Source organism: Bactrocera oleae, chromosome 4, assembly GCF_042242935.1.
Source record: "Bactrocera oleae isolate idBacOlea1 chromosome 4, idBacOlea1, whole genome shotgun sequence".
NCBI classification, from domain to species: Eukaryota; Metazoa; Arthropoda; class Insecta; order Diptera; family Tephritidae; genus Bactrocera; species Bactrocera oleae.
Window position 1 is genome coordinate 62,027,156 of NC_091538.1, and position 26,402 is coordinate 62,053,557.

Here is a 26,402-nt window from a genome sequence, read left to right on the forward strand (position 1 = left end):
AACTGTAAAATATGCAATTGAAGTATATAAATAGTTTAAAAGAAATCACAATACTTGATTATTTATGAAATTTATGACTTGAAGTAAAAGAATTATTGTAATTAAAAAAAACTTTATTTAGACGATATTTAAATATAATGAAAAATATTGTGAATCAGCATAGTGTTGAAGCTTAAAGATTCCAAGTGTTTTTAAAGTGAGTAATTCATGCGTAGGCCTATGAGTTGCCAAGATGCAGTGATTTAGAAACTGTTAGCGTTGAACATTTAAGTAAAAAGCCGACAACAGCGACACCTAGCGACAAATAATTTTACAAGAAAGTGACAGAGCACATTATTAAAGATTGACGTTACTCTCCAAGGAAGCATTAAAATTAAATGAAAGATAGTTGATTAAGTTTGAAAAAATAACAAAAAAATATGTTGAAGTAAAAAATAATGTTGAAAATAATAATAATGTTAAAACATGAAAAATATTTTTTGTTGCGTTGAACTAAAATACATTACATAGTTATATAGTTTACCGTTATAGCTATTATTTTCGTTACTTATTGCGTTGTTTTTTGTTTTTTTTTTTATAAAACGTGCGTGTTGCACCTTTCCGCTTTTCCGGCAGCTTGCAATGGTGTCGCCGCACGCGACAATATTTTTAACACTTGAAAATAAAGAGCGGAAAATCTTTTATATACAAAAACAACACTAAACGAAATAAAATTTCACACGCAGCGATACGAAATGTGCGCTATTACAGCTTCCTCGCCGACGATAATTAAAATATATAACTATATAATTACTCGTTACAGCAGTTAAAGTGCTTACAAAAATTACAACAAATTAAATGGACGGAAGTGATAAAAGTACGAGACGAATACGAATAGAAAATGTCAAAAGTCGAGATTAAAAAAAAAAAAATTAAACAAAATAAAACACTTCAAAAAAATTAAGAAAAAAAAAATTCCAAAAATTAGATATAAGAAAATGTGAAAAACAAATGAAAGTTGTCACCAAAATATTGAAACCAACAAAAAGAAAAAACAACAAAAGTGAAAATAAAATTTCGAAAATACGAAAATATGCCATTTTATTTATGTGTGTGTGTTATGAAGAATCATGAAGAGTTCATAAATTGCAGAAGTGTTGCAGCTACAACAAACAGTGAGTCGTATAATGGCGCAGCAGCAGGAAATGTCTAAAATAACAACAACAACATAATTTTTTTAATTGCCAATAATCAAGCTGCAACAGCTGAACAACAACAACAATAACAAACACAGAAAAACATCACAAAAATGGATGACAATCAGTTAGAGCAGTTGCAACAGCAGCAAACAATCTTAAATAATAATATAGTGCAACAACAAAAACAACAACAACCAACTACAATTAATAATAATCACAATTTACATAATTTCAGCATTAATGTCAATAGTCTCAACAACAACAACAACAGCAATAATAATATTACGTATAGTGGCGGTGGTGGTAGTAATAACAGCAACAACAACAAAAATCACAACAATAGTCACAACAAAATGAGTGCAAGTGTAAATAGTGTTTGCAATACCAGCAATATTCTCAATAGTAATCCAAATAATATTAGCAACAACAACAGCGGCATGGAATTGCCACACAATAAAAATAATGTAAATTTACAAAACAACAACAGCAGCAGCAACAGCAAAAATAACATATGTAATATGAGCAGTAATAACAATAATAACAGCAACGGTAGTGCTGGCGCTACGCTGAAAAATGTCAACAACGCTACAACAATGGCGCCAACGACAGCAGCAACAACAAATACAAATAGTAACAATAACAACAACAACAACAATAGTGGTAGTAGCAACGGCAGCGGTAAAAGTTCGCCAGCCAACAGCATTGGCGGTGACACTACGAATGCCACCCTCAACGCCAACAACAATAGCAACAATAATAATCACACAATCAACAACAATATCAATAGTCTTGTTGGTAGTAGTAGTACGTCGACCAGCCATTTGCTGCGCAAACAATTTATTGCCTCATCGGATGGCAGTAATGCGAGCTTTAGTTCCGCATCCGTCGCCGGTTCAATACAGGTGAGTGTTACGAAATTTATTCGAAATGTTAAGTTTTAAAATTTATTTTGAGGATATCAATACATATATGAATTATATTAAGTTGGTTTGGTTTTATCGACGGTTTTCGCATCGGCTTTGAAAAGAAGTCCCAAGACTCTTGAATATGAATCCAAATACGCCTGAAATTACAAAGCGTCCTGAACCCATCATTGCTCTGCTTAAGCGATCAACTTTGATGTCAGCTTGTTCGGCGGTATGCCTTAAAAGTGTTCCAAACTTAATCTCTCGAAAGTAAGTCAGTCAAGAAAAAGCGGTAGAAATCGTTCTACACCGTCTTTTTACAATCAACTTCAACAAATAGGAACTGAGAACGACCAGCTATATGTACTAGTTTATCAAAGAATGCAATTATTTTATAAATAATTAGATTAAATCTGATGTCACGATGAAATAATTCAAAATCTAGCATATATTTGGCGATAATTTTCCCATCTTTCTGGTAATTTGTGGATTCTATCCCAAAAGAACTGCGCCGGCTTGGCGGCCAAAAATGAATCAAGCCAATGTGTGATATTCTGTTCTGATCTGAACCGTATACCAGTGAGGACGTGCTGCATCTACCGGAACTGATAGTAGTTGAAGGTGTACGTTCTGGGCTATAAGGCGGGTGAGACAAAATTTACCAGCCTATTTTCCAAATAGTTTTAAACCGCTCATGAAACATGAGACCGAGCGTTGTCATAATGAAAAATTATTGCCTTTTGTGTAGTCGCAAATTCTGGAAGCTTTACGGCAATGGCTTTGATGAGTTGTTGTCGGTAACGTTCTCCATTAATGCTTATATCCGGTTTTAGAAGCTCATAATACAGCACGCTCTTCTGATCCCATCAAATACAGAGCGTTGTCTTGGCGTCATGTATATATTCGGTTTTGCCGTTGACTTGGTTGGTAGTCCAGGTTTCATATTTGAATTTTCGCCTGTGGGATAGTCGTAATGGATCTATTGCTTATCATTAGTCACAAACTGATGCAAAAACCAATTCTTGTTGTAGCGTTGAAGCAGCATTTCTGACATGCGAAATCGTGCTTCCACATTGCTCGGATTCAATTCATATGGCAACAAATTTCCTTGCTTTTGAATGTGAATAAAATGAATGAATAAAAAAATCGAATGTGTTAGACTTTGTACTTGTGGTTAACTTTTGAGTGCTAGAATGTTTTTTTTGAGCTTTCGATCAGAGAAAGTCCACCTTTGCACGACATAAAAATAATATGTAATCTTGTCTAGTCCTTGCGGAATAATCACTGATAAAGAATATTTTATTTCAACCGTGATTATGGATTCTCAAACAGAATGTTGTGCATACTAGACAACATAACCGTATCGGGTGTAGCTTAAAGTGGTATCCAATAATTTATTGTTCAGAGCACATAACACTAAATTTAGATCTTCTCTGTATACAACATTTTATGAAGAAATACGCTCTCAAAGTGATTGATATATCTTCAAAGATTTTGACAGAATCGATTTAAATTCTTGATTCTGTAGCAGTTGAACATTTGAGTTCTAAAAAATTCATATAAGGAAAACGAAGTATAATCTAATCTGCAAGTTCATAAAACAAACCCTGAAATTTTACTGCAAAATTGTTTGTGTAAATTGTTTATGTAGAGCTTCTATGGGAGACTCTTCATATACTTGTAGATATATACTTGTATATATGTATAGTAGGACTCACGCTTATTAGAATATTTGATTATCCGGTTTATGCCTCAGTGTGGAAACAAACCAGATAATATGTATTTGATTTAATATTTGTTTGTACAATGAAATGGGCATTTAAATGTTTGAAGATCCGCCTAATATTCGTATTTAGAAATTTTAATCGCCATCTTAATTTTAGTTAGAAAATGTATCAAAAGAGATCGTTTTGCAAAACAGGAATACCTATCTATTTCCCTACAAAAAATTTTCCTAACAAATAAAATGAAAATGGAGTATAACCTAAAACTGCAAGCCAATAAAATCGACTCTGAAATTTAGCAGCACACTTTTTTGTGAAAATTCTACTTTATGTGAAGCATACCTGGGGCCCTCTATATGTATAGGATTGGCGCTGTTCAAATTATCGATTATCCGGATTATCCATCTGTACGGATAAAATCCGGATAATATGTTTTTCTGTTTAATGTTCGTTTGTACATTTAAATTGACAGTTAAATTTTCAAAGGTCCGGTTAATATTCGTGTTTTGGGAATAAATAAGAATTTACAAAATTTGATCGTTTCCAAAATCAGGTCTTTTTGTTATGTTTTGGTTTATAATTTACCTTATAACTTAATAATTAGATACTTTTTATTTACTTTTTTCATTTTTTTCTAAAAACCCGTTTGTCATTTAAAAAATGTAAATATTATATTTCGATATCTGAATATGTGAAATTGTACACTTAGGTCTCTGAAAATTGAAATATTCCCATTATCCAGAGAGATGAAAAATCAATGTGAAATTCCCAGTAATATCTAGCTGAACGTATAATCCGGCCGATAATGTAATGTCATTAATTATTGCTCCCTCAAGGGGTTAAATGTCTCGTTAATTTTCAGTTTTTGTGTAAGTTGTCGTTCTTTTTGTTTGTTGTGCAAACCCATAAAAATTCCAAGACACGGCTTCCAAACGACAGCTGTTGCTACTCAAATTCCTGCTACAATTTTAGCATAAAGTACGAGTTCGGCCATTTAAAATGCGCACCGAAGCAAGAGTAAAAATGCGCTTGCGAAAATTTGCAAATTAAATAAGTTGAGCAAAAAGTGAGAATGCATAAAAAATGCGCTTGGACATTTGAGCCGTCACTAAATCGGCAAGCGGGAGCCCGTGTGCAGTACAAAAATGCGCAGGTGCAAACGTTTTTCAATGGAAGCTCCTCTTCGTGGGCAAAAAAAAAACCATGTGTATATATGTATGTGTCTTTATAAAATCAGAAAAAACTGAGGAAATATGGTATCAAAAATAAAGAAGAAGAGGAAGAATGTAAAAAAAGTAAATAAGTCCGAAAAATGCATTCACAAGAACAGCGAATGAAAATTCCACTTTAACTACCATCAAACTCAGACACACACAGCAAAAAAGAATGTTATAAATGTAAGAAAAAATAAATTAAAGAATAAAAACAGTCGCATAAATTTGACACTTTAGTGCTTCTTGTGCCTGAAATTTTTGGACTTTCGCTGTGATGACTTTGGAACAACGACACGCAACAAACGTGGCGGCCTCAACAGCAAGTGACGAGGAGACTTCAACATTTTGTGGCAAATGTAACTGAAAGTTTATTGCTTTTATTTTTGTTCTGTTTACGCTCCTTGTTTGGCGTCAGCGATTTCCGTTTTAAGCCTTAAATATGCAGCGGAGCAGTATTTAAATGTTTTTGACGGATGTCTTGCCTTGATCCTTGGTCTGTGTGGTGCTGACCCGCGGACAGGTAGAATTGAAATCTGTTGGTTGTCATTCTGTGGATTCTTTTTTTTTAAGTTTTGAAGTGAACATTAAATGTTTTTTTTTTTTTTTTTTGTTGCTCTTGGAGATGTATTACTGGTAGCTTTTGTTGTTGTCAAGGTTAAAAGTTTGCAAAAGAATGTCAGAGTTAATAACGAAAAAGGGTCGAACGCTGGCAGGGACATGACGCATGCGCATGCGTGCTGACCACAAAATGTATGGTAAGAAGTGGCATGTTGATGAAGATGACGCAGATGGTTGCGGTATGGCAAAGAAGAAAAAAAAAACCAAGCTTGCGGTTCGAATATCAAATGAAAGAAGAAGTGTATAATTATTTGAATATAAGTAAATAACATAACAGGCAGTAAAAAAATTTGTTGCAATAAATGTGGTCTACATTTTGTCAAATTCAATGACGCTAAACTGACGGTAATATAATTTTTTTGAATATTACAATACATAAAAAATATATTAAAATGACTCTACGTTTACTTACAAAATTCCACCTGATAGGTGGCGCTAAGTTTGAAATATATTTAGAAGCCTTTTTTACAACCAATTTAATTGCTATTTGAAGCACATGTGGTTTAAGTAAAAAAAAAATATTCTGATCAAAACTAAGTCCGACAGATGGCGTTATAGTTCATATCTCTTTTAAATTCTAATCACCATATTTTAACGTGCATATGTCTTAAGAATATTTAGTACAGAAGCATTATGTGTAGGTGTTAGACTTACAGACTAAAGTGTGTGTGTGTGTACAATTAAAATTATATCAAATTCAGTGATATTCCACTGACAGTAGCACACTTTTGACGACATGTATTTCCAATAAATTCAAAATTTATACAAGTTTTTTTTTTATTGATATTTCACATCGAACTTGATTGACAAGCCAAAATTCGGCTTTTTTCACTAGTTCTAAAGGGAAACTAGGCATGTGAAGGGCCATACTGAAATTCTAAGCTATTTCGATTGCATTCCTGACAATCTAGTTATCAGTGCATCGTGGAACCTTCTCATGGCGGTTTCTTCACTGCTTACACACCTGCCAGGGATTTGTAGCCGGAGCGAAGCAGTTGGATAAGAAGTGCTTTTTCATGGAAGGATCGAAGTTAAGAGGCAGAAGAAGAGGTGGAATCTTTTGTCGGGTGCTTTCCATCAACGCTAGTTTCAGGCTATCAAACCACTTTATTTACAGTGTAATCGTCGGAAACTGCAAAGCCGATAAACTTGGTAGAGAAAGCGCCCTTACTCTAATTTCATCCGATGGGAAATGCGTCGGTTTTCCGTTGTCCTCTTGCGTTCTAGCGCTGGGCCTGTGAACCTTCAGTGAGCTCGCCAAGCGCTGGTCAACAACCAGAACATGTGCGACTGCGAGTTCCTTCTGGTCTAGGGTGAATCGTAAGAGGTCCTCCCAACTATTTGCTCCTAGCAAGGTCAATATTGCCGCAATCGCAAAGGCGAGGTGGAATTATCTTACCGTATATTTGCTACACTGATAGAGTGTGCTTCTCTTCTCCTTTGATATGTATTTCTTGTTGTTATCCAATAAATTGAGCGACTGTTCATATTTTTTGGCGTTTTTGAGAGGAAAATTGATTTTACGAGAAACTTTATTTCAATACTAAAATAAACAAAAATAGATGTTCCTTGAAACAGAGATCGATAGGTTTCATTGCATATATGAAATACGGAGAAAAAGTTCGAAAATCCCCAGAATGTAATTGGATTAAGCAGCCGCATATCAGTGATGAAGAGCAGAGCAGAAAGGTTAAGCATACAAGCTATGGAAGTGACGAACCTCTACAGCAGCAGACCGCAAGCGGAATGCAGTGAAATATTAGAATGCCAAGTGTTGATATTTGACCCACTTTTCGCTGCAATAGCAACAACAATAGCAATAAAATTGCTTTCTGCCTTACTTACGGATTATTTCACTGTTTTGGAATTATTTCTTAAAAATTGTGTTATTTTTGTTAGCGTTTTCTTTTTATTTGTGCATATAAAGCCTCCAAAGGTAACCACAATGTTTGCACTCGGCTGCACAAGACAACGCGCGCGATTTTATCAAGGCATTTGCCTAAGCGCTTATGCATATCACAGTAAATGCAGCAGCACTTATATACTATATGAATACTATAGTGGCAAGTAGCGAGTTGCAGCTCTGAAGGTAGCGGCAGTGGCATCGGCGCGCGTGTGTTTTCTTGAAGCTTTCTAAGCTGATTTTTTAGCATTCAAGCCGCTTTTTTATTGTTGTAGTTGTTTTGTTTTTCATAGATTTTTCTATGGGTTATGTTGAACATCAGCCGCTTAAAGCTGCTTTACTATTGCAGCATTTATTGTGTTGTTGCCGCCTCCGTTAAAGTTCAATGGTACCGCGCGCAGTTCGTTTAAGCGTTCGCTGCTCAGCGCATCCGCCACACTTTTGAGCGCAATAACAATTTTTTCGTGTTTAGCAGCGCGCGGGGAAAAGGTGAAATGAGAGCAAAAAATTTTTTGAAGAAAGTGTATAAATGTTAAAGTAATATGGCGGCAAAATCTGGCTTCGTTTTTATATTTTATAAAAGCTGATTTTCTTTTTTAATTTTTTTTTTGGATTCGTTTTGAATTTTTTTTTTTAACTTTGCTTATAAATTCACTCCTTTTCTTCATTGTTGTTGCTGCCTGAAATCTACATTTTTAATTTGTAATTTTTCACTCTCTACACACATACATACAAGTATATTCGTATGTTTTAGTTTGTATGCGCAGAGAATGGAATTTTTTCATGCTGCAGCCGCCTTCAATTCGAGCGCATATCATTTAACTGGCAGGTAAATAGTAATATACTATATCAACTGGTGTGCATACTCGTATATACAGGCATATACAAAAACGTATACATACGCATATATATATGCATGTGTTGCTGGCTTATCGTCGCGCTTCTACTCGATGCCAATTAATTAACTTGACAGCATGTTTTTGGCTGCTAACTAGCTGGTTTGCATGCTGTGGCACACTCTGTGACAAGCACATACATACATACTTATGTACAACATAGTGTTGCATCAGTCGGCTGACAACAGCTGCCAACCGCGCGCCACATTTCAGCGGTGTGCATAAATATACCGCTCTTTTCGCTCCATTTTGTTGTTGTTTTTTTTTCTAGTTTTTGCTTATCTGTTGTTATTGAGTTTTTTGGGCGCTTTTTTCTTGTCAACGAAAAAGAAATTTGATGCGCCCCGCGCGCGATTGCCTTTTTTGTTGCTGCTCCTACTATTACATGGGCTTCGCTGAGCGCTTTTACTACGCTTACAACGCTACCTTGTATTTTTTGAGCTTTTGTTTTTGTATGGCTGCGCCTCACCTTCGCCTTCAACGCTTTGGTTCAATAATATTAAATAGCGGATAATGAGCGCGCGATCGGCTGAACAGAAAGACAAATAGGTGAAATCCCACAGCTAGCAGAAGATTTACTCATTTACATGCGCACTCACATATTTGTATGCACCTATATCTGCTATAAGCAAATATACGTGTAGCGGTAATGGCCGCCCGCATAGTGCTGTTGCTTTGCCTGGCGCATATTTCGGATCTTCTCCGCGGCTACAACTACAATTTGATATTAATTTAATGTGGCATTGTTTTGTATTTGTTAGTCTTGGTGTTGTTGTTGTTACATGCAGCTGTAATTTGACCACCAAATCCATGTATTGTTTTGTTTTTGTTGCTACGAAGGAGAAATTTATTTGAAAAATATGCAACTGATATAAATTATTACTTTTTTATTTCATTACATACATTTTCTTAAAATGACAGCAACAACAATTTTTTTTTATATTATTAGTGTATATGTTAACAGATATATTTAAGCAGAAGTCCTATAACTTTAGTAGACGCGTTGCAATATCAGTCAAGTGCAAAACAGCGACGACGGATAGTAAGATAAAGAGAGCTAGAGAGAGAGAGAGAGAGATAGAAACAAAATTTCAAAAGTCAGCTTCGACATCTTGCGTTCAAAGTAAGGATTGCCGGGGTATTTGACAAAGCGTAGATACAAAATTATTACCCTATTGTTTTGTTTCCTTATGAGAGTATCTCTCCATACTAACGATTGGTAGAGAGTTTTTTGCGAAATCGACTGAACAGCTATGCAATTAAAGTATTTGATGATCGTATTTTTTCTCTGCGACCAAATTTTCCGAATCGTTCTAACTTCAACAGGTAAAAACTCCAAACACAGAAATATATGCAGCGAAACTTAAGAAAAGAAGCGATAATCACTTATTTCTTTAAGCTTTTTGGGCATACTTTTTTTAGTAATTTTTAACATTGCTTAATGATTGATGATGAATGATCCTCTCACAAAGAAAATGCTGAATCTAATTCCAGCAGGTTTATCTATTCTATAAAGTGATTGTGCCGCAGATAATGGTTTCAGTTTAAGGAAGATCTCATAAGAGAAGTTCACTCTTGTTTATATTGGTTTCAGAGTGCTTTCTGTCTCTGCAGATATTCACTTTTCCTCAAGTTCTTCCTGTAATAATGTATGTATAGAAACGCTGAAAGATACATAATATTAATAAGCATAGGAAAATATTGTTTTTATTTTGTGTCTGGAACTAGTGCTCCATATCTTGTTCGGCATTAATAGTTGACGAAACCTGGCAACCAAGAAAATATTTATTAATGTTTTGAAGTAATACTTGGACTCTCTTCCAATCAAAAGTTTAATACAAAGCGGAATGCAAATCTGTAACCGATTAGAAAAACAAAACTCAAGCTAATATAGGTATTTTTTAAATTGCACTCAGGAAAAGCATGCATTAATTTAGACTAAAAATATCGTAAACTCTCTTCCAAGATTCGCTGTTTCTGTCTAGTTTTTCAAAAATTCAGGTCATCAAGCCGAAAATTTTTTCTCAAAGTATATAGTATTGGCACTCGATGTTCATAATTGCAAAAAAAAAAAAATTAGAACATCTAATTTCTGCCGCTTCCCAAGAATTTAAGTATATGTCTTCTTAGACATTCCAAATATCCACTCGCGCATAAATTATTCGACCTCCCTTTCACCTACTTGTGAAGCGAACCCGTGAAGTGGAAACGTATCTAGAACACTTTTTCCACGAAATTTTATTGCCAAAATGAAATGTGAGTTTACTTTTCACCGCATTTTTACCACTATTCTATGTCTGCCGCACTCGCCAAGAGCCAATCAATTTCTATGGCGCTTTTCACTTGACATTTAATTGCGATCATTAAATAGTTTGAATAGAAATTTTCCAAATGTCAGCAATGGCTGTCGATTTTGACACACACATACGCACAATTATCTGAATATGTGCTAAAAGCCATAGGTGATTGCTAACAGCAACAGCACCAGTGTGCGGCAGCGCAATTTTGTGTAGCGCGAAAGTTGAGCAATTAAATTTCGGAGCGAATTCGGACAAAGCAAGCGAAACGAAGAGAAAAAGAAGTGTTGTGGAGAAAATCAAGCAAGAAGAACATAAGCCGAAAATTGGTGAAAAAGTAAGATGAAGAAATAAACTAAAGCACACATACAGACAAACGCGCTGGCGGCGCAAAAGTGAAAAGCCGAAAACGCTTTCGAAATGAGCAATAAATGTTGTGCCACAGTCGAGCGCTGAGCGCTTATTTATGCAGTTAGCATTTTCATAGATTTACATGCAACGAGCATTTGTTTATTTGCCACAAAATGTGGCAAGTGAGTGGCAGTGAATGGCAAGGTCGCGCGCGCTTCACTTTAAATGATATATAATGCGGCGTTGTGCCAATTGTTGTTGTTGTGGTTAGTTGTCATTGCCATGTATGGCAGTAACAGCGCTAACAATTTCTACTTTTTCTTATTCTACTTTAATACTTCTTTGGGCTTTGTGGCGGCGGTGAGTGGCTTTGTATTGTGCGCTACCAAATTCCAAGAGCGCTGTCGCAGTGTCCATCTAAACTTAATTATTTCGTTGAAACGCTTAAAACGCAGCTGGGCAATTAATGCGCTGCTCCTTTTGTGTTGCAAAAAGCAAAAATATTTGTTGCAAAAAGCGACGCGGTAGTTTGTCCATTAAGCAGAAGCGCGCGCCTGGCAACTAAATGTGGTTGAAATGTTTGCTATAGAAAAATAAGGACTAAGAACACGATTACTAAAACAACGCGCATAAAAATACAACAACAACGTTGTCAATATAAGTTAGCGCTTAAGCGGTAAAAGTTCAAAGAAATAGTTGGCTTCAACCAAGGGAATGACGCCAATGGCCGCGCAGTTCATAGTAGCGGTAATAACAACAATTGATAGTAATGTGAACTGAACCAAGAAGGCTCAAGGTAAAGAGCATGAAACTGCGAAAAAAAAGAGCGCGCGCGCATGCTTTATTGCTGTGCGCATCGCTCAATTCGCTCACCGCATTTTACGGCACGTCGTCACCACCAACCAGTCAAGGCATATTCACTGCGCGCTGTCGATGGTTTTGGAGCCGCTGCTGTAGCTAGGAATGTGAACCGCTTCAATTAATTACGTTTGTGCGGTTGTGAGAAACTTGTTTTTACGCAGCGCCGTTGTGCGTTTGCCGGATTCTTTGGTTGCGTTGAATGTCAGCGCGCCTATAGTGCAGTGCGCGCGCTGCTTCTAACGTTTATTCTACGCATCGCCCTAAGCGCTCTTATGTTTGTTGACGTAGATACGTTTGTATGTGAACTCATCGGAATGTTGCAGGTTTGTTTGTTGTTGAAGCACAACTTTATCACAATTACTTTTGTTGCGTATAGCTTGCGGTTGCCAGCGGCGTTTGGAATGTAGCGAATGTGTTAGCTATAAACCGCATTGCGGTAGAAGTCGTGAAACTGGAGCAAAAAAATAGAAATTACTTTCATGACTTATGCGCGCAAGTGTACGCTTAGCTGTAAAGAGCGACGCTAAAGCGCGCAGAGTGTTTGCTAGAGCTGCAGCATACAAAATTGCTTTCGATGTACTTGCAGCACTAAAAATATACATGTATAAATGTAGCGCGCAAGGCGCACTGCACTCTTTGACCTCGACACGTTTAAGCACCCGAATTGTACAGGCGCGCACGTTCATCTATACCAACTTAATGCGTTCAAATGTGTGGCGCCATGTGCGTGCTGCACTGAGGTTACTTTTACAAATGCGCAACAGCGCTTGCAACGCTTTTAATTACGCCCATCTCATATGTATTTGCAACATTAGCCACAAACAATGTGGCCACTTGTTCGCCGTTACATGTTTGCAGTCGTGCCAAATGGTTCTTGCTTTCTCATGGCGTGTAAATTGGCCGCGGTCTCGCAACAAAGTATAAAATACCAGGAAGCATATTACTTTGCCTTTCGTGCGACTAAACACAATTTCAACTATTGTATGTACTGCAACTACTTATGTTTCTTCTAGCGAAATGATTATGTTACTGGTATGCATTGTGCTTTCTTGTGTTGCGGCTGTTCTTACTCGCCCGTGCGTTCACGTACGCATGCGAGTTCTCGCGGAAGTAAAATTGTGTAGGCTTGCGCATAGCTTCGCTAGAATTTATATTGCCCTCTGCTCATTTGCGATTCTTGAAGAAGCTCTTGCAGCATTCTGCTAGCATGTTGCTTTCGATGCCACTTTCTAATGATTTTTAATTGCTGTCGGATGGAATGTGAAGAGGAAAATTGAAGAATTTGCTGTCGAGAAGAAACAACATCATTCCTGTTGTCCCTCTACTATTAATATTCACAGAAAGAGGAGTTTGGAAAAAATATGCGTTTTTTTCGAAAGACAATCATTTAAGGCTAAAAGGTTAGTAGAAAATAGTTAAGTATAAAAAATGCCACTTAGCCACATAAACATATAAACGTAGAAGTTTAAATTCCACAGTTCCGGAAAAGTTTGTAGCGGTTGGTGGCTCCAAATATTATATAAAATATTTGCATCGCCACAAACTCGAGATTAATTTTATATGTTAGTAATCTGTAACAGCATCTGAATCAACACTGACGATCTAATGATTTTCACCTGGTTTATATGTATGTATAAGCCTAAACAATATCTTTTGATGATATTTATTTTATGCAATTTTACAACTTCTGTTTAGATAGAATTCATCCCTGGAACGATTTTCTATTACGACTTCCATAAATAAGGTTTCAGAAAGTTCCTGAATGAACTAAAATATTGCTATGCTACTCCGCTACTATCATATTTATTCATTAAGCAACCTCATTCGGCTGATGCATTTGCTAAATAGATATTCGTTCGGTTTTTTCTATCTGCCGACGTTTTGGTATAGAATAATTTAGTCCAATTAGTTGTATTTGTTATTATGTACTATTTCAATAAATTTTCAATCGTTTTTTATGAATAGTAGAACCGCTTGAACAGTAGAGGTGCAGCAATTCAGTTTCCCATAAATTTGAAGGAGAGAATAAGTTCAGAGATCAGTGATGAATAGAAAGCTTGTTTCATTTATTTACAATGTAGTTTACAATGTACGATGTTTTTTTAAGAGTGTAACAATATCTAAATTATATCTCTAACAAAATTATCCGTTTTTTTCCATAGTTGAATATAGACTTACATATATTCGGCTAATATTCGTAAAATATTTTTTGCTAACCCCATACCTGAATCTGTTTAGAATTTTCTGAAATCGATTTTTTGGCCTTAGGGGTTAATTTTTGCATACATATAGTGAATGTACATATATTTGAGAATATTCTTTGAAAATTTGAAGTTGATCCGAAAAACAGTTTCGAAGATATGAACGTATTTGGAGGAATTTTTTGGCTTAGTGTAATCGGCTCCCAAATCTATAAACGCGTTTTTTTCGAAACGCTGTTTTCGAAGTCGCTGGGAAAAATATCTCCGAAACGGCTGATCTGATCGACTTGCTCGACTTTTTAAGATATATTTGTTCGGTAATTAATGAAGGCACACGATTTTTGACAATAATTTCCTAGTCTAAATTAATAAATTCTAAAATGTAAATTTTTTCACAAAAAACATTTATTGTTATAAAATGACTTTTGAGATTTTTGGATTTGAGATAGTTTCAAGCAGAAAATCTTCCTCACCGCCAGACATCTTTTTTCGGAAATGCTCCTGTAGATCGGCTAAAGCTTGAAGGGAATCTAAAATTTTTCAAATTGAATTGTTGTTTATTAAAGTAACGTTAAATTCTGTAAATGTACATTATTTATATTCTTTTATAAAATAACATGCCTCTTGAGAAAAAAATCACAAAAAAACGCACTTTTTGTTGCTTGCAAGTAAAAAAACGCCTCAAAGTCCTTAAAACATGATTCAATTCTTAGTATAGTGAATAAAGTGTTTGCCCGTCCAAGGCTCTGTAGTTTTAAAACGTTTTGGTCAGCTTCAGCACGTAAAACTTTATAACGCTTTTGTGGAAATGGCATTTCTTAATGGAGTAACGACGGAAATCGGATACATGCGATAATCGATAAAAAATTTAAACTAAAGCTTCACGACGACTTTATGTATTAAATAACGTTTGTACTTTTTTTGAGCTATATTTTGAAAATTCATTACTCCACAATTTTTCATAAAAAATACGCCTCAAAGAACACAAAAAAAAAATGTTTTGCAGGAAAAAATTTTTGAATGTTAATTTTCAATGGAATGACTATACATATATACTATTACTATATACGTATAACTACCGGTCTTATTTTTTAATATAATGTAAATCTTAAGTTTTTTCAATTGTTTTTCAAAAACTAGTTTTTGGTTTCAAATTTATATATGTATTTATAAAATTACAAAAATTACAAATTTTCAAACATTTTTCTGAATCTACAGAATCGCATACTGACTCGTAACTACTTTCGTAATTTAAAACTCATAATTTATCTTGCCACGCTTTTCTTGCCATATCAATTTGCATAATTTAATACTTTGGGGTAAGCATAAAATATAACGAAAAACTAAAAAGCAAAAACAACAGTATAACAACTCGTAGAGTATGTAAGTGAGTAATGATTGTCTGCGAACAAATTAACATTTACATACAGAAAACTAATCAATCATTTCACGGTGTTAATTTACAGCAGAGAAATGAAAACCGTTTCATGGCACTTGCTGCCGCACGAATTATATTAACGTTAATTTTAAAAGACATATGTATGTCAATATGTCTTTTATATATACTTATATGTTAATGTATTTATATGTATGCGAGTGTGTGTATATAAATAAACATAAGAATATTTAAGCATTTTCTATAAATGATGAGCTCAGTTCAAGTGGACGCACAACCTGCACAATATAAGTTCGTCTGTCTGTCAGCCTTTGTGTTTAGCTGTCTGCCTGCTTATAAATATGTATGTCTAAATGTTGGATCTGTCATTTAAATACGCAAAAATATACACTAGTGTGACATATACTAAGTGCGTTCAACGAATTTAACAGCGAGAAATTGTTTGCGGCAAAATTTTTGACAGTTTTCACATCCATTTGTGTACATGTATGCATACATATGTATATAAATGTTTATTTATTTACTCTATTAGTTAGCTCGCATCGACTCAATTTCATTTATTGCCATTTAAAGGCAAGTGCCGATTCAACAGATGACAATAAACAACACAAACATGCTTGTGTTTTGTATGCTTTAACATATGTATACACTAAATGCCCTGTAGGAAATTTTAGGAAATTTTGTGCTAAGCTAAGCAAAATTTCAAATTAGTTATAACAAGCAAAAACGTTAACTTCGGCTGCACTGGAGCTACACTACTCCTAATAGTCGCATATCTCATAGCATAAAAGCAAAAAAAATGCTATAATGCTCTGATCTGAGTAATACATTCGAGGAATGTAGCGTTGCCTTGGACAATAATCCATGCCAAATTTCATCTAGATATCTTGTCAAATAAAAAAGTTCTTCATATAAGAACTTGATTTTGACAGATCAATTTGCATAACAGCTATATCCTATAGTAGTCCGATTTAGACAGTTTCAGGAAATAGGCAGCTTCTTGGAGAGAGAATGACGTGTGTAAAATTTCAATTCGATACCTCTAAAAAAGAGAAAATGTTCCCGTATATACAGACGAACATGGCTAAATAGACTCAGCTGGTAACGCTAATCCTTTCTATGCAAGAATATACTTTATAGAGTCTCAGACGTTTCCTTCTGAGTGTAACAAACCTCTTGTTAAACTTAATATAGCCTGTTTAGGGTATAAAAATAATAGTAAGGTGAATTTATGTTTGAACTCAAAATTTTTAGGAGATTTTGAAAGCTGCTTAAGTAAATTATAAGTAAAAACCTGTAATAAATAAAATATTTATCTAAACCATGCAAATTGATGTGTGTTAAAGAGAAATAAGCCCAAAATAATTTAAATATTTATTATCTGCCATAGAACCAAAAATTTCCTACAGGGTATCACACTGTGCACATTTTAATAGTTTCAATTAACGCGAAACTGTTTTTAATTCACTAAAAAATTGAAAAAAGTGACTCAATTGTATACATATATGCAAATCTACAAGTACACAAACATACATATATTTTATTCTATACGTACTTTTGCCGATTTAATTCTCGCTAATCTTTTCTTCGATATCTAAAGCTTTTATTCAGCATTTTGCTTCTGCTTTTGTTCTGCGCACAATTTTCATTTTATTTGCTGTTTAATTTAATTTAAATTTAATTTTTTTTTTGTGTTGAACACATGTCGTAGTAGTTAAGCTTTGCTGTTGCTGATGATTCAGTTGTGCTGCAGCCGATCGACTCGCTTTGCATGCCAGGCGTATGAGTCACTTTAGTGCGCACGCCATTGCAGCCGGCATTTGCTGACTGGCCTACCGGCTGCCTTGGCTACAAATATTGCTGATTTTTACTTTATTTTATTTTTCTTATGCATCTTCGTAGACACTGCAATTGTTGTGCAACGGTGTTTTAAATTTTTTTTTTTTAAATAAGTTTCGCGTCATATCTGGGAATGTTGTGAATTAATTATCATTGATGCAGACTTTTTTTTATTATTATTAATACTATTAAAACAAATATAGAAGCTAATTCATATGCCACTCAGGTCAACAATTTCTCAGTAATATTAGAATTTCTTAAATGGCGCTGTCTGTCTTCCATTCTTACACACATTTAAAATAATATCAGAATTCATTATATACAGTATATTTAATCTATCGCTAAGTATTTCAGTATAGGGTATTAATAATTAATTTAACTTAAAACGGCTAGTGGGAACAAATCCATGATTAGACCATATTTTCTCAAAAAAAAAAAATCAAATAATCGATGTTTAATCCAATAGACGAGGACTGACAAAAAAAAATGTAGTTTCACGTATTTTAATATAAATAAGCAAGCCAAAGCTTAATCCTATTTTCGATACACTTGTTATAAGCCTCGGTTCGAATGGCTGTTGTGCCTTTTAGTTTTATCTGTTTCGACTAATTTTTTAGTGCCTTTCGCTAGATTATTGGACAGTATCAACGTCATAGTTATGAGCCCACTTCTCGTCTCCAGTATCGATGCTTTTAATGAATTATCAGTTGCGATGTTGGACCTTTTTTTCCGACCTCTACTCGACTTCGTGTTTGTAAGACGGCGCAACATGTCGCACAGCTCGTGCCACAATCGATTTATTGAAAGACACGTTTGGTGACCGCCTAATTTCAAGTTTTGTACCTGTGAATTGGCCTCCAAGATCTTGTGATTAAACACCGCTAGACTAATTTCTGTGGGGTTATGTAAAGTCATTCGTCTATGCGCATAAGCCACAAGCGCTTAACCATTTGGAAGAAAACATTCGCCGTGTTATTGCCGATATACGGCCACAAATGTGGAAAAAGTCATCTGAGCCAGCCGTGGCGATCATATGCCAGAAATCATATTTAAAATATAATGCCACAAGATTATCTTTCGTATAAATAAAATGCATGTCAATTGAATAATCCATCGTTGTTTTATTGCAATTTAAAGTTCTATACCTCTAAAAAACCCTATATAACATAAAGGTCTTTTGGTACGAGTAACATTGGCACGTTTCATTCCCAAAACATTAACGAAACTGTGTTTTTAACAATAAAGTTAGAGTATGGAATGTTATTAGAGTAGGGAATTAAAGAATTACATAGAGAATTGAAAATGCAACTTTTTTGAAAACCAAAAATTAAAAGTTTGGAAATCTTACTAAGCCAACAACTACAATATATGCTATGATTATATTTCTTGCACTTTCTAAAAATTTAATAATAAAATATTTTAAAATTTATTTCCCATAACTATTACATTATTTTGGCTTCAATTCCACATTAATGCCATCGAATTCCAGACGTAAAAAAAATAATAACTTAACCATCAATCTTTCAAACCTAATTAAGCTACTTTAGAATTCTCAAAATACCGCACTTAACTACAAATCGCTTTAAGGAAATTTATACACAGAACAGAGAATTGAGACTCGATTAAGCGTGCAATTACTTACCAATTACTATAGAAGTGTAAATTAGAGCAGAAATGTGGACAATAAACGTGACGGATAGCGATCGCTGGAAGGACCATAAATCGAATCAAACGAATTAGGGTCGGTGGCTAGCTTTAAAGTGTACCACAAAGGCAGCTTCGATGCTTTATATAAACGATGACATAAAAAAGTCTGTGTGTGCGTGTATGTTTGTATGCATGTATGTATGCAAATACTGTATAGTTACGGAATTTACTTTCGAAATTGTGAAAATTGTCACTGTTAACTGATCATCACAGCGCTGCCACCTGCTTACCGCTTACAAAGCCTTTAAATTTATTTGGGTGTATGGAATGTGTGCACATCTGTGTCGAAGACAATGTATAGCTCGGATGGCAGACAGTAAATGATCAATTACCTAATCGATTAAATGTACGCAAAAGTCTGTAAAAATATATTTTTTGCCATTTTTGTTGTCTTATTTAAAAAAATAAAATAATCTGATTAAGCATTATTTCAAAAAAGTAAAATCGGGTTAAATAAGTAAAAAGTGGGAAAGATTTTTTTTAATAAAAAATATATCGAAGCTGGAGCTGAGAGCTTAGTAAAATTAAATCATTTAGATAACAAAAAAATTTACTAAAAATTTTAATAAAAAATATTAAGGCAACGGTTATATATGGGTATAAAAATAACTTAATATTCAAAACTGTCCGAAATGTAAGCAAAAAAAAATTTTTTTAATTCTTGAAACGAATCCACAAAAGCTCCATGCAAATCAAGCGAACTGTTGGAATCAATGTAAAAATGCCAAAAACATTAGAAATGCTGCCAACGAAAGCAAAAAAGAGCACAGCACAGTGGCACCTGGTCATTGCAATGGGTTAATGAACTGCGGCATGTGGCGTGTAGTTAGCCTCAAGTGCTTGCGGCACACATAAATACATATCTACATAGAATATATATATACAAAGTATATATATACATGTTTATATGCATTTATGTATTTCAAACTGTTGTTGTCTCTTCTGTTTAGAACTCGCTAAATGTGCTGATAGAATTTTCAGAGATTACAAAGGGGCAAGCAGTGGCGTGCGAATTTCGTTTGCAAATTCTTTCGTCGATTCGCAACTTATCATCTCTTTTACTTTTAATTGTCTTCAGCTTGCTTGTAACTCATTCAACACACTTACTTTGAATTTTTTTACCTCTTTTGATTTTGCAAATATTTTGCTTGCGGTTATAAGCATTCTTTAGCTCGTGTTTTTGTGTTAGTTGTTAATTTGTTTTTAATTTTTTAAATTGGTTATGAATATAACCTCACTTTTTTTTTAAAGAATTAACAAAAAAAAAAAATAATAATATGTGTGAGGATAGCTTTGGACTTTCTGCTGCTTTTATAAAAAGAGAATGAAAAAATTAGAAAAACTTGAAAGCTAAAAACGATGCTGAAGCTACAAATATATTCGAATGGGTTTTGGTTGTTATTTTTTGAAATAGCAAGAACATATTACTAATTGTGTACAGTAAAAGTATAGTAAAAGCCTAAAATATAGGTAAAATAATAAAAAAATAATATTCATTTTAAAAATTACATGCATAAAAAAAATTCATTAATTTCCTTTTTTTCTAATTTTCTTAAAGAGGGTTACCAACTGTTTTTTTTTTAATTTCTCTACTATTGACTTACAAAATATCACAATAATACATTTTAAATTAAAACGAATTAGTTAAAGTATTATATTTATAAAATTAAAAAAAATCGTAAGTATTTATAAATAGGGTTACCAACTGAGCTAGAGTTTGATTCGATATTACAGAGCGTAGGCAACACTACTATTTTCAATTTTATTTCGAAAAAACCTATACAGTAAAAAGTTAAGAATTTTCGAGGCATATGTAAGCCATGCAAATACTTCGAAACCTGTGTTTACTATTTTTTAAAGCCTCTGCCAACAAAGCGGCACTAATTTAGTAACAGAAGGTAATTTTAGTTGGCATTTTTTGTATTTTATTAGTTTCACTGGTCAGCGCACTCTTGGATTTTTATACTCAACCAAGCCTGTCCAGCGAAGCATTACCGCCACGCTACAATGTATAATTGAACATTTCTTAATGAAAAGGGAAACTTTTATGGTTTACATTTTTCTTTACTTAGAAAACGTGCAAAGTGTAAAAAAAAGTAACTACTAATGTATAAGAAAACGAAACTGAAACACAAACCGACTGACTCTCGTGCTCATAGAATCAGTTAAAAAGGCTATTAAAACGTCAAGGCCATTCCCAACTCTCAAATAGATATAAAGCAAGCAAATTTTATTTTCATCTATTATATTTCTGTAGAAGGCTACACAAATTTTCACTTATAAATTTCGAGGAATAGTAACTTTGACTGACCTAGAACGTTTTGCAAGTAAAATTTATTGTACGCTAGAAATTTAGCATGTAATATTTGAATTAATTGTAATAGCGGCTAAGTGCCCTTAAAATTTTTTTTTATTGCATATCCTATAAATATATAAATATATATAAATATATGTATATATATAATATATGTATGCGTATATAAGAGTACACTTGTCTGTTTGTACGTGCTCACAAGCGCTTTGTCCTCCACTTTTCTTAAGTACTGTTGCCCTTGTGGCAAACGCTGTCGCGTTTGGCCTTTACACTTTCAATATCATTTCTCAGAAATCATTATATTTTGACTTTTATTGCTTAACGTTTCTACATGTTTACGGTTATAGGTATAATATAGAAAATACACATACTCATTTTTAATAAGATTTTTTTTAATTCACTTTTTACAGTTTTATAATATTTTTTTGTTACACAGTTTCGAATTATGTGAGAAAATATGTTTTAATGCATATTATTGACTTTTTTCCGCTATTTTAGAATTTGTGTTATTGTTGAGGCAACATTTTATTCACTCTCTCTCAAAATGTCGTCTCAAAAGAGCAGACTTAGAAGAGAGGGAGAGTGCCCTCTACCTTAATGAGAACCATAAAAATTATGAGGTATTATAAAAAATTATAGATAAGCACATAGCTAAAAGATAAGGATAATAATTATTACTAAGTGCTACTTGACGGTAATTTTTTCTGAAGACTTAGATTAGATATCATAACCCCGAACTTTTATATGCATTCGCAGCATGAAGTTGAGAAAGAAACTGCCTATTTTCTTCTTTTGCCTTTTCTAGTTTTAAAAATATATACATAACTAAGTCACAGGCTTCTAAGTCCAGACCATCTAACATTCCAGCAATTAACTTTAACTTGACGTAACTACCTGAAAACCAAGTTGGTCATTCGACATGATAAATAGATACTTGGGATATTCGAAGCACTAGGTTTTAGCTAAACTTATTATTATGTAGTAACTTTACTAGATAGTTTTATAATCATATGAAGCAAGAAATTAAGCTCTAACGATGAGGCTGAGAACATATTAAGTGGAAGAAAGCTGCCAAATTAAATTTTCTTAGGAGGTAATTGTAGAAAAGTTCTAACAGACAAATCCAAAATATCTGCAAATTTAAGTAACATGTATGATTTAGTGTGGAGTATCGAATTTAAGGTGTTGGGAAAATTGTATTTGCTTATTGGTTCATTTGCAGCGACTAAATCTATCTTTTGTGGGAATTTATTTGTCTTGCCTGTAAATTGCATAAAAATTCCCCCTTAAGGGTTAAAAGTTAGCATTAGCTATTGCAAACTTTTATGTCAGCGATCTTCAGATTTAGACGTTACATTTTGTGATAGAAGCATATTTTTTGAAACCTTATACACGAATTCTTGGCTTGACCCTATTATTTTGGGAAGAAGCTTTATTTTGCCGCTTACGAGTAGTTTCATTAAATAATCTTATAGGTATAAGTACATCCAGAATAAAACCGATTTCTTACATCGATTTATAACTATGGATGAGACTTAGATCTACCACCATGATCCTAAATTGAAACAAGAATGTTTACAGTGGACTGAAGCGGGTTGTTCAAGCTCCAAAGCACGTGAAATCACAACGATCAGCAAAGAAGGTTATGACATCAATTTTGTTGATTGATTATCAGCAGAAAGGTAAAACAATCAACCATGAATATTGCTGCCTTTAAGATCAGCTGGATGAAAAAAATTTGTGAGAAAAGTCTTAATTTGCTGCACAAAAAAATTATTTTTCGTTAAGACAATGCACCTGCTCCCAAAGGTGTTTTAACAAAGACAAAATTCAACGAATTAAAGTACGAATTGTTTGAGCATCCACCGTATTCACCAGATTTAGCTCCCAGCGACTACTACCTCTTCAGGAACCTGAAATAAGCCGAAGAACAGACGGGTATTTTGCATAGCTTGGAGCATCATTGGAATAAGTGTGTTGAAGTTAAGGGAGATTATATTGAATAAATTAATTAATTTCTTACCAAAATAAGTCGAGCGCAAAAAATTTGTAACCAGCCTGTATTTAGATGACTTTGTATGATTACAACATATTTTTGACTAGTTTAAAGACTCCAAAAGCAATGTCAAAGTAGGGACCAACATTGATATTTGGATTTAAAAAATTACGATTTCGAAAAAAATTCGTTTTGCAAGTTCGAGTGATTTAGTAATAAGTGTTTTGAAAATGAAAACAGTAAAGTAATTCTAATTTAATTGAACAAGAGCCGTAACCTTAACCGAAAAACACTAAATTTACCACATAACCTCTCTCATTTATACTTTTTTAGGTAATAATATATGTAAACACAGATTCTCGTCTATATATGTCAGCAAATGGGTGCGTACTCTGGCTATTTATTCGCCTCATTTTCTTCCACAATTTCTTATTATTGACCTGCTTTCTATCGAGCTCTTATCATCAGGCGATGCCGATGCATCTAAGTTCTAGAGCTAGAGCGCTGACACTGAGGCATGGCACGTCTGCATCCATCAAATTGCGGCCAGCAGGGATTAACGCGTACACATTAAGAGCACAATACATATACATTTATGTGATTGTTGTTGCTGTGCTGCTGACTGGTGCGCGTGCCACAATGTGCAGTCGCTGATTAATCACAAAATTCTTAGACGCCGACATTGATGAGTGGCCAGCAGGCAATACAAGCAACAAGAAGAAGTAGTAGAAATCGGAGAAGAAACAAATAACGAAAGCAAATGGGAGCTGTGTGTACGCACAAAGCAGTGCACTTTGCCACACGCACGCATGCGCAGAGCACCCATCACCATCGCTCGCCAATTGCGGGTAATTACACGAGCAGAAACCGGCGTTGAGGTGAGAAACGACAGCAAGTAGCCTACAATGTGCGCACAGTTTGTAGCACACTCCTCCAGCAGCATGCGCCACAAGAACAACCACTAATGCAGCATTTGGTCATTTGGTCAGCGGTTAAAAGATTAGGAGGCGGCAATTTCAATGATGTTGATGATTTGGTGCGGTGATGTTAGCGGCGCGATAGCGTGCATGGCAGAGGAAGCATTCAGTTTGAGGTGTGTGCAACTCCAGACACATTCCTGCCACATGAATTGATTGGTGCATAGCTTGAGTTGAGTATCAATGGTTATTATTGTGCGGTGATTGTTTTGTTGCAACAACAATGTGGCAATAAATTACTTTTGGATAAGATTTAATTTTATCTACTAGTGGCGCAGAGTCATGATTGAGCGCCAAGCGGTGAGCGTGCTCTTAAATGAGATTAATTGGAAACGGTCAGAGCTTGAGAATTGGTGCGGGTTCAAGCAAGCGAAGTGGCGAATGAGGGGAAAATACAGATTTAGAGATGAGAAAACCCAGTTTGATAAGTAATTGAAGTGGGCTAAATAGCGGAACCCTGGTGATTGACTTAATTTATTTTAGAAAAGTAAAAATATAGGAACCAATGCAATTCATTATGTTTGTAACAGAAGCACGGAAAATATGCTTCAATTTATTTTAATGCAATTAGTGGTTTTTAATAGTTTTTTTTTAATATTTGGAGTTTTTCTACTATGTGTGAAATAATTTAAATATTTTGTGAAAATTTTTTAAAATTATTTTTCACTGCTCAACTTTCAAAATACAAAAATAATTTTTTTTTTACAACATGATAAAAAATGATTTATCAACAATTCACAGTCAAGAGATATTATAGCTAACTCAAATATTTTGAAAAATAGTTTATGTCGTCTATCTTAAAGAATTGTGACTTTCATAACTAATTAAACTATTGTATAATAAAAAATTATTATTAATATTATTAAACGAGGATTGCCAGGCTAATTTTATTAGCTTTAAATCCCTTCTAAACACTATTAGGGTTACCACCGCAAGTGAAAAGTAAATTATAGTATCGCTCAATAGCTGTGGCCAAGGGTTGATCAATTTGTTAAAACTTTTATTTATCTAAACTTTTTCTAAAATCTAATATTTTTTTCCGTATACAAAAATAATCTTTAAGCTGAATAAAAAAACTAACCTTAAAAATAAAATTTAAATTTTAAGAAAAATCTTAATCTTGAATAATCAATTCATTCTAAGAATCTGTAAAAGTTGACTTAGGTTTGATCTTTTGTGTTGATTCTTCTATTAGTTTACTTCAAGTTTAGAAAATTATTTGTTTATCGCTTATTATTATCAGTTATAATACCGATATTACCAACATTTTTAAAAATTTGAAGTTATCGATTTCTCGATAGTCCGATATATTTAGTTTTGATCGATTTTAGACAATTCGAGTCAAAGTAAATATAGATGTTTGCTCAATTTTTCTTTAGGTGTTTACATATTCCCTCTTTTGCTACAAAAAAAATGTAATAAATTTAATGGATCGATCAGAGCTCCAGCGATATTTCTACATTCCAATATTTAGCAAGACTGATTGCATTATAACCAACTGAAACTGCAAAATGTTTTAAAAATACTTTTTTTTAACAAAATCGTCGGAATTATCGAATGAGCGTCTACATGATCGAAAATCGTTATATCGATTGTTTGAAAAATAATGTGGTATTAGTAACCTTAGCTGTAAGATCTGTTTACTGTGCCTACTGAATTGCAGTTGAGCACCAAAAAGCACATCTCGATCGATATATTCGATGTACAAGTACATATGTATCTCTTATATACCACATCACAGATTGTGATGTGACAATGATAAAGATTATATTTTAATAATATATTTTGGTTCTCAAACTTTTTATCGAAGTTATTTCAGTATATTTTTGGATAAAGGTTCGAAATGTACCTTAAGAGACCTTAAGAGAAACCCATCAGTGCAAAGGGTTAAATATCCGTCTCTCTGTAAATACGCTTACTTGTCCCTCAGTTTTTACGATATCGAACTGAAACTCTGCTGCTCTTCTTTTCTTCCCAATAAGCTACTCATTTGTCGGAACCACAGAAATCAGACCACTTATGCAT

At 34.0% G+C, this 26,402-nt stretch overlaps 1 protein-coding gene across 5 annotated transcripts in view; it reads left to right on the forward strand.

Annotated features, from left to right (window-relative positions):
* The window catches only part of Shrm (shroom), a 270,258-nt gene that overhangs the window by 38,501 nt on the left and 205,355 nt on the right, over positions 1-26,402 (forward strand). For 4 of the 5 annotated variants that reach the window (XM_070109195.1, XM_070109196.1, XM_070109197.1 and 1 more), the window contains one exon: positions 1,414-2,080. In XM_070109195.1, coding sequence (XP_069965296.1) covers positions 1,414-2,080 — 667 coding nt within the window. Of the gene's footprint in view, positions 1-973; positions 2,081-26,402 lie in introns of those variants that run through there. The other variant, XM_036364844.2, reaches the window with a different exon arrangement.